Consider the following 17259-nt stretch of genomic DNA (forward strand, 5'->3'; position numbering starts at 1 on the left):
TTTGACGAATAGACTAAATAAAGTATTGCATTTCAATTATTTTATTATATCGAGAGTCAAGTAAATTTATTAATCTCTTGGCGCGAAATACCCGCAGGTATGGACTTTTTGTTGCAACCTTAACCCGTCTAATCGTTTCACGTCGATTTTTCGTTTCAAAACTGTGCAACGGAGATGAATTTCCCCCTTTATAATGCTGTCACGTTGGCTGACATGTGTGTTTACCTTCGTCTTCCTCCGTGTATCGTCAACCATGAATTGCGCGTGACATTCCTTGGCGTGTGCGTTACCTGCACGCTAAAGATACGCATAAACAATTAGCACGAACGTCCTTAATCGTCAAGATACCTCAGATCGCCCTGGTCGTTTAAACAAAGGGAAAAACACTCAAGCCGAAAATCGGAGAGTGCTCACGCGCGACAACTCATGTATCCAGTCACGCGACGGCGATAACTGCCACACCCGAAGCTAAAGGGCTTGGCCTAGTCAACTCGAGTAAGATGTGTGGAAAGACTCATGACCTTGATGACTGTAAAGAGTACTTAAAGAAGACCTTGAAAGAGAGGAGAGAATTCCACAAGGACAAAGACTTGTGCTTTGCATGTTACCAAGCTGGCCATAGGTCAAGCGGATGTGCTCAGAGGAATACCTGTAAAACATGCTTCAGACCTCATCCTACCGGGCTTCACGGTGATAACTTCCGTCTCAATCAATTAGCAACCAAGAAACAGAATCTGTGATCAGAAAAATCTACAGATGTCCTCACTGCTACCCATGTTGAAACAGAGGAGGCTGTTTGCAGCGCTGTCGGCTCAGGGAACCCAATTACTGCCTTGCCTATTGTTCCTGTCAGATTAAAAGCAGCCGGGAAAGAAGTCCTAACGTATGCCATGCTCGACAGCTGTAGCACTGGTACTTTCTTGCTTGAAGACATAGCTGCTTGCTTAGATGGAAAGGGTACCAATACGAAGCTAATGGTGAAGACAGTAAACGGCACTCAGTTACACAATACTAAGGCACTGAACGGTTTGATCGTTACGGACCTCAATGGTGAAAACCCCATTGATTTGCCGAAGACCTTTACTAAAGAAGACATTTCTGCGATAGACGTGGATGTGCCTGCACCTGAACTCGCCCATAAGTGGAAACAACTTGAAAGAATAGCAGACTGTATGCCTTCTAAGCTTCATGGTGCGAAAGTTGGTCTTTTCATTGGATCGAATTGTCCAAAAGCCCTTGAACCGATAGACATTGTTGCCAGTGAAAATGGCGGCCCTTATGCAATAAACACCTTTGCTGGATGGGCGATAGTAGGACCTTTGAATTTGAACAAGAAAGACCATCAAACAGTTAACTGCAATAGAATAGCCGTTGTAGAGATGGGATCAGAGAAACCCCTAGACCATCACTTCGCTGTAGAAAATAAGGTCAAAGAAATTGTCACGCCGCAAGCATTAATCAGGATGTTTGAATTGGACTTTCCCTAAAGATCTGACGAGAGAGCCCACCAGTACTCGCAAGAAGATAAGAAATTTCTTGAGATTGTGAATAAAGGCATTAAGCTTACTGATGATGGCCATTACGAAATACCTCTACCCTTCCGCTCTAAAGACGTACACCTACCTGACAACAAGGAGCAAGTGTTCCAAAGAGCATGCTGGCTGAAGAGAAAACTGACAAGAAATAAGAAATTTCACGAAGATTATGTCAATTCCATGAATGACATCATCCGAAAAGGATTTGCCAGAAAAGTGCCACCAGATTACGTTCCCGCCAGGTCAGGGCAAGTGTGGTACATACCCCATCACGATTATACCATCCCAAAAAGCCAGACAAGATCAGAGTCGTTTTTGACTGCAGCGCACGTTATGGAGGAACATCACTGAACGACCAACTCATGCAAGGACCGGACCTAACGAGTCGCCTTGTCGAATTCATGGGAGACATTGATGCTATGTTTCACCAGGTTTGAGTACCCAACAATCAAAGAGATTTTCTCCGATTCTTCTGGTGGCCTGATGGTCTTCTCGACGAGGCCCCTGCAGAATACCAGATGAATGTTCATCTTTTTGGAGCACTATCTTCCCCAAGTTGTTCCAACTTCGCTTTAAGACAAGCCGCAGATGATGCTGAGAAACATGTTGGTTTGGAAACAGCTGACATTTTGAGCAATAACTTTACGTGGATGACTGTCTCCGATCGGAGGATTTAGAAGAAACAGCTATTGAAAGATTACGTGGTGTTCGTTCTGCGTGTTCTCTTGGAGAATTTAACCTATCCAAGATTGTCAGCAGCAGAAGAAATGTATTGATGAGCGTGCCACATGACATTCGCGCACACGATTTAAGGACTTTGGACCTAAGTTGCTACTTCCTTCCAGTTGAAAGGGCCCTTGGTGTACAGTGGGCTATTGAATCGGATACACTAGGGTTCCAGATAATCCTTAAAGACAAGTCGCTGACTCGCCATGGTATTTTATCCACCATCTGTTCAGTGTATGAACCCCTCGGAATAGCAGCGCCTTTTCTATTGAACAGAAAGAAGATTTTGCAAGACCTTTGCCGCATGAAGATAGACTGGGATGAAGAGATTGACCTCGAGTTTCGTACACGTTGGGAAAAGTGGAAAAGCCAACTATCAGCATTAGAAGACTTCTCAATGGACCGTTGTGTCATCCTGGATGGTAATGGTTCTGTCGTGTTGAGGCAAATCCACCATTTCTCAGACGCTAGTGCCACTGGTTATGGTCAGGTGACGTATCTGCGAAGTGTAGACGACCAAGGTAACATCCATTATCCAATGGAGGCATGTGGACTCCGAAAATAATTCGGCTGATGACGCAGCGCGTGGTTTGGAGGGCAATCAGATAACTAAACGACATCGATGGGTCAGAGGTCCAGATTTTTTGTGGTATCCCGAGGGTGAATGGCCTAGGTTTCCTTGCGATTTAGACGCAGTCCTTACCGATGATCCTGAAGTAAAGAAAGTTGTAACACATGCCACCGTTTCTGATGAAAAGGAGGAAATCTTGACCAGGTTCACGCGTTTCTCAAATTGGAACCGCATGAAACGATGCGTGGCCCGGATACTTCACCTCAAGCAGTTTTTAGCTCATGTTCAAGCGCCGTTGGAAACACACAGAGCAGAAAAATTGAGCAGCCAACCCTTGAAAGTTGAGGAATTACAACGCGCCGAAGAAATCATACTCAAATTGGTACAAGGATGTGCGTTTCCTAAAGAATGTGAAGCCCTGCGCAAGATTCAAGGAGAAGAGCATCAGAAGAATCGCGACCTCGTGAGAGTCAAGAAAGCGGAAATCAAGAAAACTAGTACATTATATTGCTTTGATCCTTTTCTTGACCAGAATGGCCTGTTGCGCGTCGGAGGCAGATTCAGCAGATCGCAAGTCTTTCCCAATAATTTCAAGTATCCCATCATCCTCCCCAAGAAGAGTTTCGTGGTAGATCTGATCGTTAGAGATGCACATGAGAATGTTGCGCATTCTGGTCGCGGCATCACTTTAGGCACGCTTAGAAATCGATATTGGATCATAAACACCAATTCTGTTGTGAGGCACTTCATTTCCAAATGCGTGACTTGTTGGCGGCTTCGTGGTGTAGTTGGTGAGCAAGGGATGACCGATCTTCCCAAAGAAAGGATTGCCCCAGCACCTCCATTCACTTACTGTGGCGTCGACTACTTTAGCCCATTCTACATTAAAGAGGGAAGAAAGGAATTGAAGCGTTATGATGCGTTATTTACCTGTTTATCTAGTCGAGCTGTACATATAGAGACAGCGAACTCCCTGGAAACAGATTCCTTTCTAAATGCCTTGCGACATTCTATAGCAAGAAGAGGGCCTGTACGTGAAATCAGATCCGATCAAGGAACAAATATTACCGGAGCAGAGAAAGAATTGCAAAGAGCGTTATCAGAGATGGACAACAACGCAATCCAGAGAGGTTTATGCACGGAATTCAAAGCTGATTGGGTGCAATGGAAGCAAAACCCACCGTCTGCGTCACATATGGGTGGCGTCTGGGAATGACAAATACACTCAGTCCGCTCAATCCTCACCGCCTTAATGTGAGAACATGGTCGTAACCTTGACGACGAATCGTTTCGAACTCTGATGGCAGAAGTAGAGTGTATTATAAACAGCAGACCTCTCACCACTCCTTCCAGTGATCCAGGAGATCTAGACCCACTAACACCGAATCACACCCTGACGATGAAGTCTAAAGTCGTACTACCCCCTCCTGGTAACTTCTACAAAGAAGATGTTTATCTGCGCAAAAGATGGAAGAGGGTCCAGTACCTTGCAAACGTATTTTGGTCAAGATGAAGAAGAGAATAAGTTCAATGCCTTCAGCAAAGATCAAAATGGAATTGTCCCAGGAGAAACTTTGAAAAGGGAGACCTGGTCCTGATCGTTGATGACCGTGTAGCACAGAACCATTGGCCTTTGGCCCGTATTGTCGACACTTACCCTGACGAAGAAGGATATGTACGGTCGGTCAAGGTTACCACAGGAGCAACTTTCCTTGATCGCCCAGTTGAGAAGCTTATCCTGATACTTGAGAAAGACGTATAGACCGGGTGTTTGAATCCCAGCCTGAGGAGCCATGTTGATTTCAGAGAACTGAGAACTATCAAGGGGCGCAGTGGGACAAGGTCAACTATCCTGGGACGATCTCAGTGAGGTGCTCCTGGACGTTGAGATAGTACTGAACAACCGCCCCCCTAAGTTAAATAGAAGACGACATACAGCTACCCACGCTGACGCCGAACGCCATGTTGTTCATCAAGTCCAACATTTTGCCACAACTGCAATTGTATCATCTGACAGAAAAGGACCTCAGGAAACGAGCGAAATTCCTTCAAAGGAGTAAAGATGCGATGTGGCACCGTTGGTCCTCTGAATATTTACTAGTAGTAATCGAAGATTAGGGAAGTGCGTTCGGCATTTCAAAGGGGAAATATTGTTTTTTGGTTATTGGGATAGATGAATATGCCTATGGTATGTTGTCAAATAAAGGGTTATGGTGTATTGTGAAACCTGTACTTACTCTGTGTATGGAAAGATTTTAAAGGCTAGCTATATCGTATGGTTTTTGAGGAGGCAGTCGTGGCAGTCCATCGGGTGTGTACATCTACAAGTTTTACTGTAGTTGGTGTGGGAGTTAAGTGTTAGTAAGTAGTAAGAGAAAAGTTGAAAATGTGTTTAAATGTAAGCATTAATTTTATTTAAATCTTTTTTATTAAACAATTTTGAAAATGTGGACTACTTCTGAAATTTAGTGTAAAATGAAACAGAAACTGTAAAGCTTTTATAACATGTATTTATAGATCTAACACCACATTTTCTGTGTTGTATGGGCATGATAAAATGTGTTTTTCTATTTAGAAATAGTTATCATAAAAAAGGAAATTAATTATAAAAAAACAACAGCAAAATGTATATTTCTTCTTAAAGATAGTTATCATAATAAAAAAAAAACATCAACTGTTACTTCTGTAACTGAACTGAACATTCTGAATTGAAAATAGGTCCTTTTTCTGTTAAAGTTTGATAACATTGAGCTTTTTGGAGGGTTGAAACTGCTCATTTCGAAAGTCAACATTTAAACAATATTTCTCAAAGAGCTTCAAGTGAAAGTTCTATCAGCTTATGAGAAGCAGTGTCATAAGTAATGCAGAAGCTTTTTGAAGGGTTCAAACAGCTCATTTCCAAAGTCAACATTTCAATAATGTTTCCCAAGTAGCCTCAAGTGAAACTTCTATCAGTTTATTAGAGGCAGTGTCATAAGTAATGCAGAAGCTGGATTCGTTGTCTAGCAGATGGAAAATGATGTCTTCCTCTGATATGATGTTGGGGTTAACATCGGGTAAAAATGAAGCCAGTTTATAGACCTAGTGATGAAAGTGTGTAAGTGCAAGTTTGTCATTAATGTTTTGAGTGTTCTGAAAAAGCACTTTCAAAAACCACTGAGGTTGACAAGAAGTTACTATCATCATCATCTTGCAGGACTGACAATTTGCGATCTTTCCATTCGATTTCACTGTAACCTTCTTTTTGCATGACGTGCAGGAAAGACTTTTTGAGGCACGTTGGACACCAATTATTTTACCTGACACTTTCCTCTGTGTGAGTGATTCCATTTCTGTTGTGACTTGTGCCAAGTCTTGTGTGAAGATGGGATCTCTTTGAAAAGAAACTGCTCTGACTTTGGGGTGTTGAGATATTGCGATCCATTGGACTCTTTGGGTCTTAGATTCTGTAAGGGATAGGTCTTTTGATCTTCTAGTTTGTGACAATGTTCCTGCCAGAGTAAGAGTTTTATCGAGGTGGTGTGGTCAACCAGAATGACTTCTTGTCTTTTAGTCCATGGGCCAGAGCAGGTTCCCGGTACCACTCAGGGGGAGAAAATGTGAGTGATATTTTATGAAAGGTTATCTAAAAGAGTTTTCAAATTCACCTGATAGCAACCCTGGAAGAGTAGCTTTCAGAATTTTTTGTTTACTACTGTTTTTAATAAAATATCTCTGTAACATGGAAACGAGGCTGGCATAAAACAATTATTTTAAATGCATTCTTTATTTATTATAACAAATAACTAAGTGCATTTTATATTAAACAATATTTCTAAACATTTTGCTTGGTTAAAAGCTAAAATTTGTCGTTTAATTATAAAGAAAATAAATAGAACGACAAAACTCAAAAGCAAGAGGCATCATGGGTAAATTCCAAGATGGCAGCCCCACTGCATGGTAAGTGCTTCAACGTTCTTGTCTATTTTCCACGATTTGAAGCCCCTTTTGCTAAATAACAAAGTGAATTTAAAGTTTTTAAAGGTTTTAGTTAATTAAAGACCACAAAAATAAACTTTTTGAAGACCTTTAAGCACTTTATATGCTTTGAACTTACAAACATTCCAGAGTTGGCAATCAACTGTACTATAAAACTCACAATGAAAACTTGACTTGAGTTTCTTTTTTTGTTTTTCCAACAGACGAAACTAAACGACCTCGTTACGAAACTTGTGTTATTCACTGTTCAGATGATGAAAGTTTGCTAATTAGCCCTAAAGATCTCGATTCTTGGAAAACATTGTTGGGGGCGGCTGAAATTAGAAATCATAGGCTGCTGCTTGATTTAGCAGGGAATGCGAAGGAAGGAGAAATTCCTCCAGTTAGTTATCATAGAAAATGTCGCAATCTATTTACAATGAAGCGAGAATTGGAGAAAATTTCTCAAACAACGGATGCGGCAAAAGAGTTTCCTGAGAGCCATGTGGAAAATGGGGAGCAAAGACCTCATCGACAAGGGCCAATCACGAGGAGAACTTATCCGGAAATAAGCATTTTTTGTGAAAAGAAAACTAGATACAAAAAAGGTACAAGGACATGCGATCCTCTGACTCAGTGTGTTGACTTGCGTACTGATGATTCAAAATAAAGGCTGCTATTGCTGAGGGTGATAGCAGAATAATTGCCCTTGCCTCTCGAGATTTGGTAGCAGCTGAAGCATGGTACCACGGCCAGTGCTATCGAGATTATACCAGACCTGATAAAGCAGGTAAGAACTCAGACTTGGAAAGTGGAACTGACTGGAACGAAACCAACTATTGCAACATAGTGTCTCAAGCTTATGACAAACTGTTTGAGTTTATTCGATCAGATTTATTGGAAAATCCCAGAATTATTAAGATGGCTGATCTGAATGAGAACCTTATGTCCTACATGCGATCAATGGGCGCTACCGAGATACTCGAATCAACGAAAATCATTTCCGTAGAAAGCTGGAAGAGAATTCGGCGACTTATTGCAGTTTGAAGATCTCCTGAACAACAACAAGATTTTTGTTCTTCCTGAAAGTCTTTCAAAGGGTCAGTTGGCCAGAGAGATGGTAAAATTAGCTCAGAAGTTAGAAAACAGCGATGATCCATCTAAAATCAAGGAAATTCAGCAAGCTGTCCTGTACATCCGTGATGCAGTTCATTCAAATAATATAGAAATGTCATGGCCACCGAAGCCTTCTGAGTTATGTGAGAGTGCAGTCAATCTTCCAGCAGAACTAGAATCTTCTCTATACACTCTGTTAACTGGCAACACAGAAATCCCAACTGAATATAACAACCGCATCCGGCGCCATGTCCATTCTTTTGGGCAGGACATTATATATGGTGTAACTGGGGGATGCCAGAAACCTCCCAAGCAAATACTGTTACCGTACGCCGTTAAATCCCCGACAAACAATGTTGAACTTATTCAGATGTTAAACCGATGTGGGCATGGGATTGCATATTCGCAAATTGAGGAAATTAACACTGCTCTTTGCCTTCAAAAAATGGCCTTGACGCCTGACAATGACGTTCCCTTGCCAGAAAATATCCAACCACATGTCAACACAACGCTTGCGTGGGACAATATTGATAGAGGAGAAGAAACCCTTTCTGGTGCGGGAACATCACATCGAGTAAATGGAAATGCTGTCCAAGGAAGGCATTTTGGTCCCAACCTCCCTCCCACACCTGGAATCGAGCAAGCTAGGACAAGGAAAAGAAGCATTGATTCTTCAGTAAGCTCGGCTGTCCCTCCATACAACGCTGGTGATCGCTGTGGTCCTCAAGCGAGAGCATTTCTCGAGGTAACAGCTGAAGAGATCTTAGCGGAAGCAAGAAAGAAGAATCTCCTTTGGATCTTAGTACGACTCCACGCAAAAGAGAAGTAAAAAGCCAGTGGCTGGACAGGATTTAATATTTCTTTCCGTAGCGAAGTTTAAGTCTCACAGGATATCATCGGATATCTCCCAACTATTGATGCACCGGCTACTGACGTGGCTACCGTTCACGAGGTTCTACAACAGTCACTCAAGATCAAGAATATGCTCAAGTTGAAGAGTATCTTTCGCGTCTTTGACCAAGCGCTGTACGCAAAGGCAGCCGAGGTCCAGGGGAAACAAAGAGAGAGATTTAAAGATATCGTGCTGAGGATGGGGGTATTCCACATGGCCTGCACCATGTTGTCGATCATCGGGAAGCGCTACCAGGATCCCGGCTTGAGGGACTTGTGTGTCGAATCTGGTGTGCTTGCAGAAGGTTCTGTTGCAGGAGTCCTAGATGGTCGCAGGTATAATCGTGGTGTTAGACTCCACAAACTGATGTATGAAGCCCTCATGAGACTGGTGTGGCAAGGATTCGTACCCTGGATAGAGGAGAATCATGAGGAATCCAAGACAACTGTTAATAGCTTCTTCAGTGAGATTGGCGAGTTGCATGATGATATCTGCGAAAGGCAGTTCCAGAAGCATATGACCAGGGCTTCTAGTGTTGGCTTTGTCAAACTTTTTGACAAGTACGTGGAGTTCCTCCGGCACGAGAATGGCAAGCTATCCAAGTTCTGGTTATCTTACCTAGATATGGTAGAGATTCTCCTAGGACTTCTAAGAGCATCGAGGGAAGGCAACTGGGAACTTCATGTTTCAACAATTAGGAAAATGATCCTATGGTGCTTTGCTTATGACAATGTCAACTACGCAAGATATTTATCTTCCTACCTGTCAGAAATGTCTCACCTGGAAGAAGAACATCCAGATGTTGTAGAGTATTTCAAGTCTGGTGGCTTCTCAGTACAGATTGGGGCCGAGAACCCATTTGGTAGAATACCTGTAGACCAAACTTGCGAAGAGACTGTAAATAAAGATACACAGACACCCGCAGGCATAAAGGGCTTCAGCCTGAAGCCAGGAGCCATGAGCAAATATTATCTTATAGCGGAGTATTGAAGCATATTCATGCGACAGTTTAAGGAGATGCTTCATCTGGGCACCTCAACGACCTCCAAGCACACCGATCTCCAAGCAAGTCGAATGGCAAGAGACAAAGAAGACGTAAAGTCGTTGATGTCACTGCTTGAAGGAAGCTGGATCAATTCTTTTAAGGGAGAGCAGCAAGACCTAGTTTGTCTATCTACTGGTAAGCTTGCTACCCGTGAGGTGGAGAAAGACCTCCTTCAGGCAGAGGCATTGGGAGAGAAGGCGTATGAGACTTTTAGTGAGGACAGGCTTGAGTCTGACGTACCTAAGGTGAAGTTCCACGACAAAATGACAAAACTTAAACTTAAAACATTAGGTGATCTTTAAAAAAAGATGAAAATCCAAAGGGGGACAAACAAGGAAGCGATCATTAAAGCAGATTGCATGTTGTTTGCTCAAATGATTATCATCGCTGAGAACAGAAAGCTTAAAATGAGTGATGCGCTGTGCCACCCACTCGGACCTCTGCCTTGGGCCCTTGCTTCGGCTGATGGATCGCTGAGAAAAACAAACAAAGCATCGCTTGCCAAGGAGCTCCAGAAGAATATTACAGCAGCAGACGTGATACCTCACACGTGCACGCGTATTATTGACGGAATGGCAATGGTACAGAAGATAAGAGGTGACCAGGAGACGTTTGCTGAAGTGGCTGATAGCTTAATGTCCATGATTTTGCATGAGGGAACAGACAGCCAGCGTATTGACGTAGTGTTCCATGTTTACCGAGATGATTCCATCTAGAATGCCGAGAGAGAAAAGAGAGGTTCAGAAAGCGGTCATGAATTCAGAAACGCCAAGGTAGACCACAAGATACATCAATGGCGGAAATTCCTTTCCAATTCTAAGAATAAATCCCTTCTGATAAAATTCATCTCAGAAGAGAGGCAAAATGAGAGATGCAGAGAGAGGCTTGCTGCTAAGACAATCTTTGTAACAACCGAGGATCATTGCTATGAAATCTCTTCAGTCGGAGCAACAACAGTGGACGAGCTAAGGTTGACGCAAGAAGAAGCTGATACCAGAATGCTACTCCATGCAGCACATGCAGCAGCAACAGGATAAAAGCCGTCATTATTACGTCAGAAGATACGGATGTATTTTTTCTTTCTTTGGCTTTCAAAGGCTTCATCTCATGTCCTGTGTTTGTCAAATGCGGCCAACAAACTCGCACAACATACATTGATGTGTCAAGAGTCGTTAGAATGTTGGGGTCAGAACTGTGTAGATCTCTCCCTGGTCTCCATGCTTTCACTGGCTGCGACAGTGTCAGTGCTTTTTCGGGAAAGGGCAAGACAATAGCTTTTAGCTTGTTAAACAAACCAAGTCATTCCAAACCTTATTTCAGGAAATAGGCATGGATTGGAACCTCACAGATGAGCAATTTGCAAAGCTCCAAGAGTTCACCTGCAAGATGTACAGCTCCACCCCAGGCATCTATGATGTCAACGAATTGCGTTATAAGTATGAGAGTTTATGTTGCTGTTTTTTTTAATGCTATGTGGTTATCTTGTCTTGAGCTCTATGATAAGCGAATATGGACTCTGTTGTATTTGTAGGTTATTTTGTGCGAAACAAGGGAAAGTTGACTCGAATCAGCTACCTCCATGCGCAGATTGCTTAAGGATGCACTCCTTGAGAGCAAACTACCAAGCAGCTGTTTGGAGAAGAAGCCTGCAGAGCTGCCCTCAAGTCCCCTCACCTGTTGGTCACATGATGAGGAAGATTAACAAACCCCAAGAAAGACACCGTCAAACTAGAAGATATATTTGAGAAAATTATGCATGAAATTATTATCCCTCCATGTGAATTAGACACTCCTTTTTATCACGGAGCATTGTTGGCTAAGAGGCAATAGGCCTTGATCTTCTCCGATTATTCAAATATTTCTTTTTAATTTGAGTGAGTTTTAACGTTTAAGAGTTTTTCAAATGATTATATATTTTTTTTTATTTGATAATAAGTGTTTTGAACCAAGGCCTTCACTTCTTTAACTTTTTAAACACTTTCTTCACATTTTGCTTTTAAGTTATCGTTTCATAATATCGAAGATGGTGGATCCAAGATGGCCGCCAAAGATGGCGGACGGGAATTAAGAGTATCTTGGTGGCGTTGACAGTTAAGTAAGTCACTGGTTAGGAATTACTTTTCATCTTCTGCTTCCATTTGGCGAAGTTTCTGCGAAGATCAATGCATTAAAAATATTATTTTAGACTTTTTGGTTTAAATTTACATTTTTCCAGCATTGCCATGGAAACCATCGTTAAAGCTTACTGTACAACTAAGTGACGTCACTTTGTCACGTGATAATTCCTGTTAAGCTACTTATACACCACTGCTATCATGCATAAAACGAAACTAGAGGAATTGTAGTTTTCCAAGATGTATGATAGCATTACTCCCCCTGAGTGGTACTGTAAAGCCTTTTTTCGGGGTCCTGGCCCATGGACTATTTGTAGAGCGTAGCCATAACGACTGTTAATCATTTTGACCGCAGTGATGCTGAATACCTTTGCCTTTACGTCAATCAATTGCTCTTTTGATACCTCTTGTAAAGATGAGAGACTTGGTAAGGAAGATGATGTTGCAGCATCTTGGTAGACAAATGGTACCACCACAGGTTGTACAGTTGTGTTGTTTTGGATGATGCTTTCGATGTCATCCTTGATGGAAGATGTTATGTTGTGGAGTCTGACAGCTGTTCTTCCTTTCTGGTACTTTTCTAGCAGGGGTCTCTGCTGGGTTGAAACAGACTGCCCTAACCACTCTGTCACTTCTTTGAATATTGCAGTTGAAATATTTGGTTGGGGGAAACGTGGCCTTCTTCACAGGAGATATGGTTTGGATGTAGCCCAAGATTTCTTGTACTTCAGAGCTTTGAGAAGCTACAAAACGGGAAAAGTCAGTAATAATGGCATAGGACTGGTTATCATATGACTTCTTACTGGAATGGTCTAGAACCACCACTAACTTTATCTTGTACTGGCACCTGATTGAACTAATCATGCCATGTATCTTAACACAATGGAAAATTTACGTCTCAGTTGCACCAACCAAATTGTTTATATTCACATACATATCACGGAAGGCTCTGTCTTCTCCAAGAACGAAAATTATAAAACCTCTCTTTAATTATAAGCTCTCCATTTGCTTCCTTTAGTTTTGGGATTAACTGTTTTGTATTGCAGTGAATAAATCAAAAAAAATAATAATTAAGAGCTCCTGACCGTAAATATCAAAAATCCGACGACAGTAGCGAAGTTTCAGATTTCATTTATTTCACCTAAATGTCCCCTTTGGTGAACTATTTTCAAAAATCACAACTAAAAGTTCAGCCGCTCTTTCGTTTTTTTGAAAATTAGAAATGTTGAATTTACGGCTACACGCTCGTTTTCGCCCCCCGGAAAAACGTGAAAATCGTGCATCTATACCAAGCTCGCACACAACAATGAGAACTACTCCTGCTTTTCTATCCCGGCAGCAATTAAATATTTCCTTTTTCACTCGTAAAGTGTTTAAATTATGTCGTAATTCATATTTTTAATGTCCTATTTGACTAGTTTAAGATAGCGACCTTCAAGGGTTTAATATCAAAGTGAAATTAGGGTCAACTTCAGAGGCCTATATCTGTCCCGGCATATGTTTTCTGGAGCTAAGATATAGGTGGAGTTTAAGCTGAATCCTTCATTTTCACTCCCTCAAAATGCCTTTTTTGGCCCGCTTAAAGTGAAGCATCCAGAATAAAAAGTGTGCAGGCTATTTTGGCAGTTTCGAAAGGCTCGGTGAATAGTAAGTGTCACGCAAACTGCATCAGTTCCTTGTCGAAGACATCAAGTTATTCCCGAGAAACATAACGTTTGCTCTTCCTTTTAACGGAATTTTATCATAGCTTTATAAAACGACGTGTCACAATTCGTTTGATAAAATTTTGTCTTCTTGAATACTGTAAAATCATATAACACCTCCTAAATAACCGGCATAGAACAATTACCGCCGGTGCGCTGCACTCAGCATTTCGGCACGGTCAATAATGTAATTCAGAAAATCAAACATCTCAGGCATTGTTCAAGTCGGAGGCTCAGCTAGACTTATTGTGGAAGTCAGCAAGTGCTGAGGATTTTCTGTAATCGACATTTAAAACAAAAGTTATTGCAGAATCTTGGCTAATTTAATCTGTGACTGCAATCTTCACACGCGGACAGATCAGAGTCAAAACAAACGAGCGCAACAGAACATCGAAATGTCGAGAAATAGCCAACTATCGCAGAACTGCAAAAAAATTCTGATTCAAAAAACTGAAAACAACTGCCAAGATTTGAATAAGTTTACTAACCGGTTGATATTTTAGATTTCGTCGCTGTGCTTTGAATTCAAAAGTTTAAGCTCCAGTTCAGCAAACTGTTACAACCACACACATGATAAACTTTCACTTTCTCACCTTGCACCTCTGTCTTTCCTTCTATTCGGAGTTTCAACTGGGATATCGATATTGGAGAAAACAATACCATTCTATACCTGCCAACTTTTTCTGAGTGAAACGCGTAAGATTTTTGTCTCGTCATGACCGGGATTTCCGGAAAAGTCCGAGCCACTTCCGAAGATCTCCGACGATTTTCCGAAGACTTCCGAACGTTGTCGAATATGGACGACGATATTCCGACGACCTTTGAACACTTACGATTCAAACGGATTGTAGACATTTGAAAGCTTTTGCGATAGTTATAAGGAGCAAAGAAATAATACATAACTAATCTGAAATGAAATGAAGTTTTTTAGAACAACTCGTCCAGATTTGTGAGTCAGGCGTGAGAAATTGTCCTTGATGCGTGAGATCGATGCCTCTAGTCCCCAGGCGTGAGACTCACGCATAATGCTCTTTTTATAGTCTACATTCGATTCTAAAGCGTGTGACCAGATCATAATTATAATTCACTCGCTTCAAATTACATGGCGTGATACGTCACGCAGCAGATAAGTATCAACTAAAAATATCTTTGGACGTATTTAAATTTCCCCGGAAAATGCCAAATTCCTGGCCACATTCTTAGACAAATTCACGTTTTCTCTGTAACTGTTTGTATTCGTAGACACTTTTACAGTGTAAAAGGTTTTCAACTTTCCGCGAAGAACAGCTTTTGATCAGATCATGTGTTTCACTTGATGAAACACGACGTGGCGTGATACGTCGTGCAGAATAAGTCACCGCTAAAAATATCTTTCGACGTATTCAAATTTCCCGGAAATTGCCCAATTCCTGGCCACGGACACATTCACATTTGTTCTGTATCTGTCGTAAGCGACACCAGTTTGATATGGCATTTTATAGCTATTCCTTTTTACTAAAGACAGATTCGATATCGTGCGGTGCAAACACGAAGAAAAATCCTGACGATTTTCAGTGCGTTGTCTTAGAAGACTGTAAAGGGGAAGTCGCTTCTCATCTCAAAAGATGTAAAGTGGTGGACGAGGGTATGGAAAATGAACTTCATTTGTTGCTGGCAAGGGCAGGTAATTTTCTTTTCTTGTGATCATTTTATTTATCACCCTGTGCCTTTGCTATTTATCTCACTATGTTCTTTGCGGCAACCTTTATCCTCTTTACCTAGTTTAATTTACGTTAACGAGATTATTGCACGTGTGTTCTTAAGGTGTGTTTAAGATAGAAGGTCACCATTCATCCTTAACAGTGTGTCCTCGTCATCGGGAGGCCTATGGGGTTGGCTGGAAGAGCGGAAAGGTTCGCTGTTCCATTCCAAGCGAATTTGCTGGACACAAGTCCTTGTCAGCTAAAGGAAATCGTGGAATTAACAGCAAAGAATCCGCCTTTGTCCTTTTCACGGGGAAAACGTTTCTTCCTATTGGTACACGTGAGTATATCCAATTTTCCCAGCCCCCAAAAAAGTTTATATCTTCAGTAAGATTGAGAAACAATGCCAGGGAGGAAAGAAGGTCCCGAGAGGAAAAACAGAAGAAGAATAGATACTACCGAGATATTGCGACAGGTTTCAAAGAATTATATACAATAAGGAATAGCCCCTAAACTTCGACCCCCTTTTATTTCACAAGTAGTGGCGTACAGTCTACTTATTTCAGAAGGGCAGAGAGAAGCTGTTATTGTAGACGTATAGCTAATAAATTACTGAGCTCGGCTAAGGTGGGAGAAAATACGCTTGCACCCGGCCTAGCATCATTTCCAGTTTTGTCAACGAATGTGCTCTCCTCTCGTGCGACCACCTTGCAAGAGTCGAGTGGACTGGAAGGATTGCTAGAGAAAAAAGAAAACAAAACAAAAGCCTCACCCAAGAATGTGAAAACTGAGAATTTCTTGTGCCCCCTGGCTTCAACGCCGGCTACTATATGCCTGCGCAGTTCAAGAGGTGGGCAAGAGGCAAGAGGTGGAAGAAATGCTCTGCCGTCATTACAATCATGCAGCATGTGCTACACACCCTCAGGGCGGAGCATCCTAACATCACCAGGGCCTTCTTCCGGCAGGATAATGCTGGTTGTTACCATTCGTCGGCAACGATCCTTGCTTGCCCGTCAATTGAGATGTCAACAGGTATCAAAGTGGTAGGAGTTGACTTTAGTGACCCGCAAGGAGGCAAGGGGGCGGCTGATAGAATGGCAGCAACCGCCAAGAGCCATATACGCAAGTTTGTAAACGAGGGGAATGATGTCACGAATGCTCACCAGATGAAAGCAGCTTTTTTTTCGTATGGAGGAATCGAAGGTGTTCAAGTCGTCGCGGTTGAGCGACTAGAAGAACATTCCCTGAACACTGAGCAGTGCAAAATACCAGGGATAAGCAAATTGAACAACTTCAGCTTCAGTAACGGAAAGCTTGTGGCCCGTTGAGCCTATGGCATAGGCTGTGGAAAGGAAATTGCAGTGAAGCTGACCACAGGTAAAGAATTCTTATTTTTTAAATTCGTTTCAGTGAAATGTCGATTATGTTTCTGTGGATTCCAGTCACCACGGAATAAATTGGAATATAATTGCAAGTATAATTTTCTGTTATACAGTAAAATGCCAAAATGTGATGGAATTGGATGGGCGAAATTGTAACAGGAATGTTTTTTGTATCCCGGCTTGGTTTATCATTTCGTTTTTTTTTTTTTTGAAAAACCAGAAGTGCCTGTGAGTAATGCTGATGGTTGACTAAAAAAAGTATCTAGTTTCTGTGTTAATACCTCTAACTTTCGCGCGCGCACCTTTTTTTTTTCCTTTGTCTGCTGCTCACTCAGTCGGGGGGGGGGGGGGGTCATTTATGATCTAGAAACTGCAAATGTCACTGTCTGTCATTTTTTGTTAACCAAATACGCGTGCCGCTTTAATTTAGTAGTGGAGAAAATTTATTTATAGCTTAGAAAAACATACGTTTCCAACAGATCCCGGATATAAGTGGCTAAATGTTACCTTCTCTACTGGCGGATTCAAGGTTCCCA

At 41.8% G+C, this 17259-nt stretch overlaps 2 protein-coding genes and 2 pseudogenes across 3 annotated transcripts in view; 3 read left to right on the top strand and 1 right to left on the bottom strand.

The window, feature by feature from the left end:
* Positions 1-2310: 2310 nt before the first annotated feature.
* LOC146457819 (uncharacterized) lies at positions 2311-4048 on the top strand. The gene is made up of 2 exons (XM_085091554.1): positions 2311-2782; positions 2952-4048. The coding sequence occupies exons 1-2, from the start codon at positions 2311-2313 to the stop codon at positions 4046-4048; spliced, it is 1569 nt and encodes a 522-aa protein (XP_084947680.1).
* Positions 4049-5518: 1470 nt separating this feature from the next.
* Positions 5519-17259, bottom strand: part of LOC146457820 (uncharacterized) — a 14042-nt pseudogene continuing 2301 nt past the window's right edge. The window contains exons 2-3 of the transcript XR_014858395.1: positions 12270-12699; positions 5519-6382 (exon numbers count right to left, since the gene is read on the bottom strand). The product of XR_014858395.1 is annotated as an uncharacterized LOC146457820 (transcript). The remainder of the gene's footprint in view (positions 6383-12269; positions 12700-17259) is intronic.
* LOC146457821 (uncharacterized) lies at positions 7711-8851 on the top strand. The gene is given in 3 exon segments (XM_085091485.1): positions 7711-7783; positions 7786-7806; positions 7809-8851. Coding segments are annotated over 3 exon segments (1020 nt in total). The 3' UTR covers positions 8735-8851.
* LOC146457822 (uncharacterized) lies at positions 9569-10879 on the top strand (annotated as a pseudogene).

This window comes from Pavona decussata, unplaced genomic scaffold (assembly GCF_977016875.1).
Source record: "Pavona decussata unplaced genomic scaffold, jaPavDecu1.1 SCAFFOLD_237, whole genome shotgun sequence".
Lineage (NCBI taxonomy): Eukaryota > Metazoa > Cnidaria > Anthozoa > Scleractinia > Agariciidae > Pavona > Pavona decussata.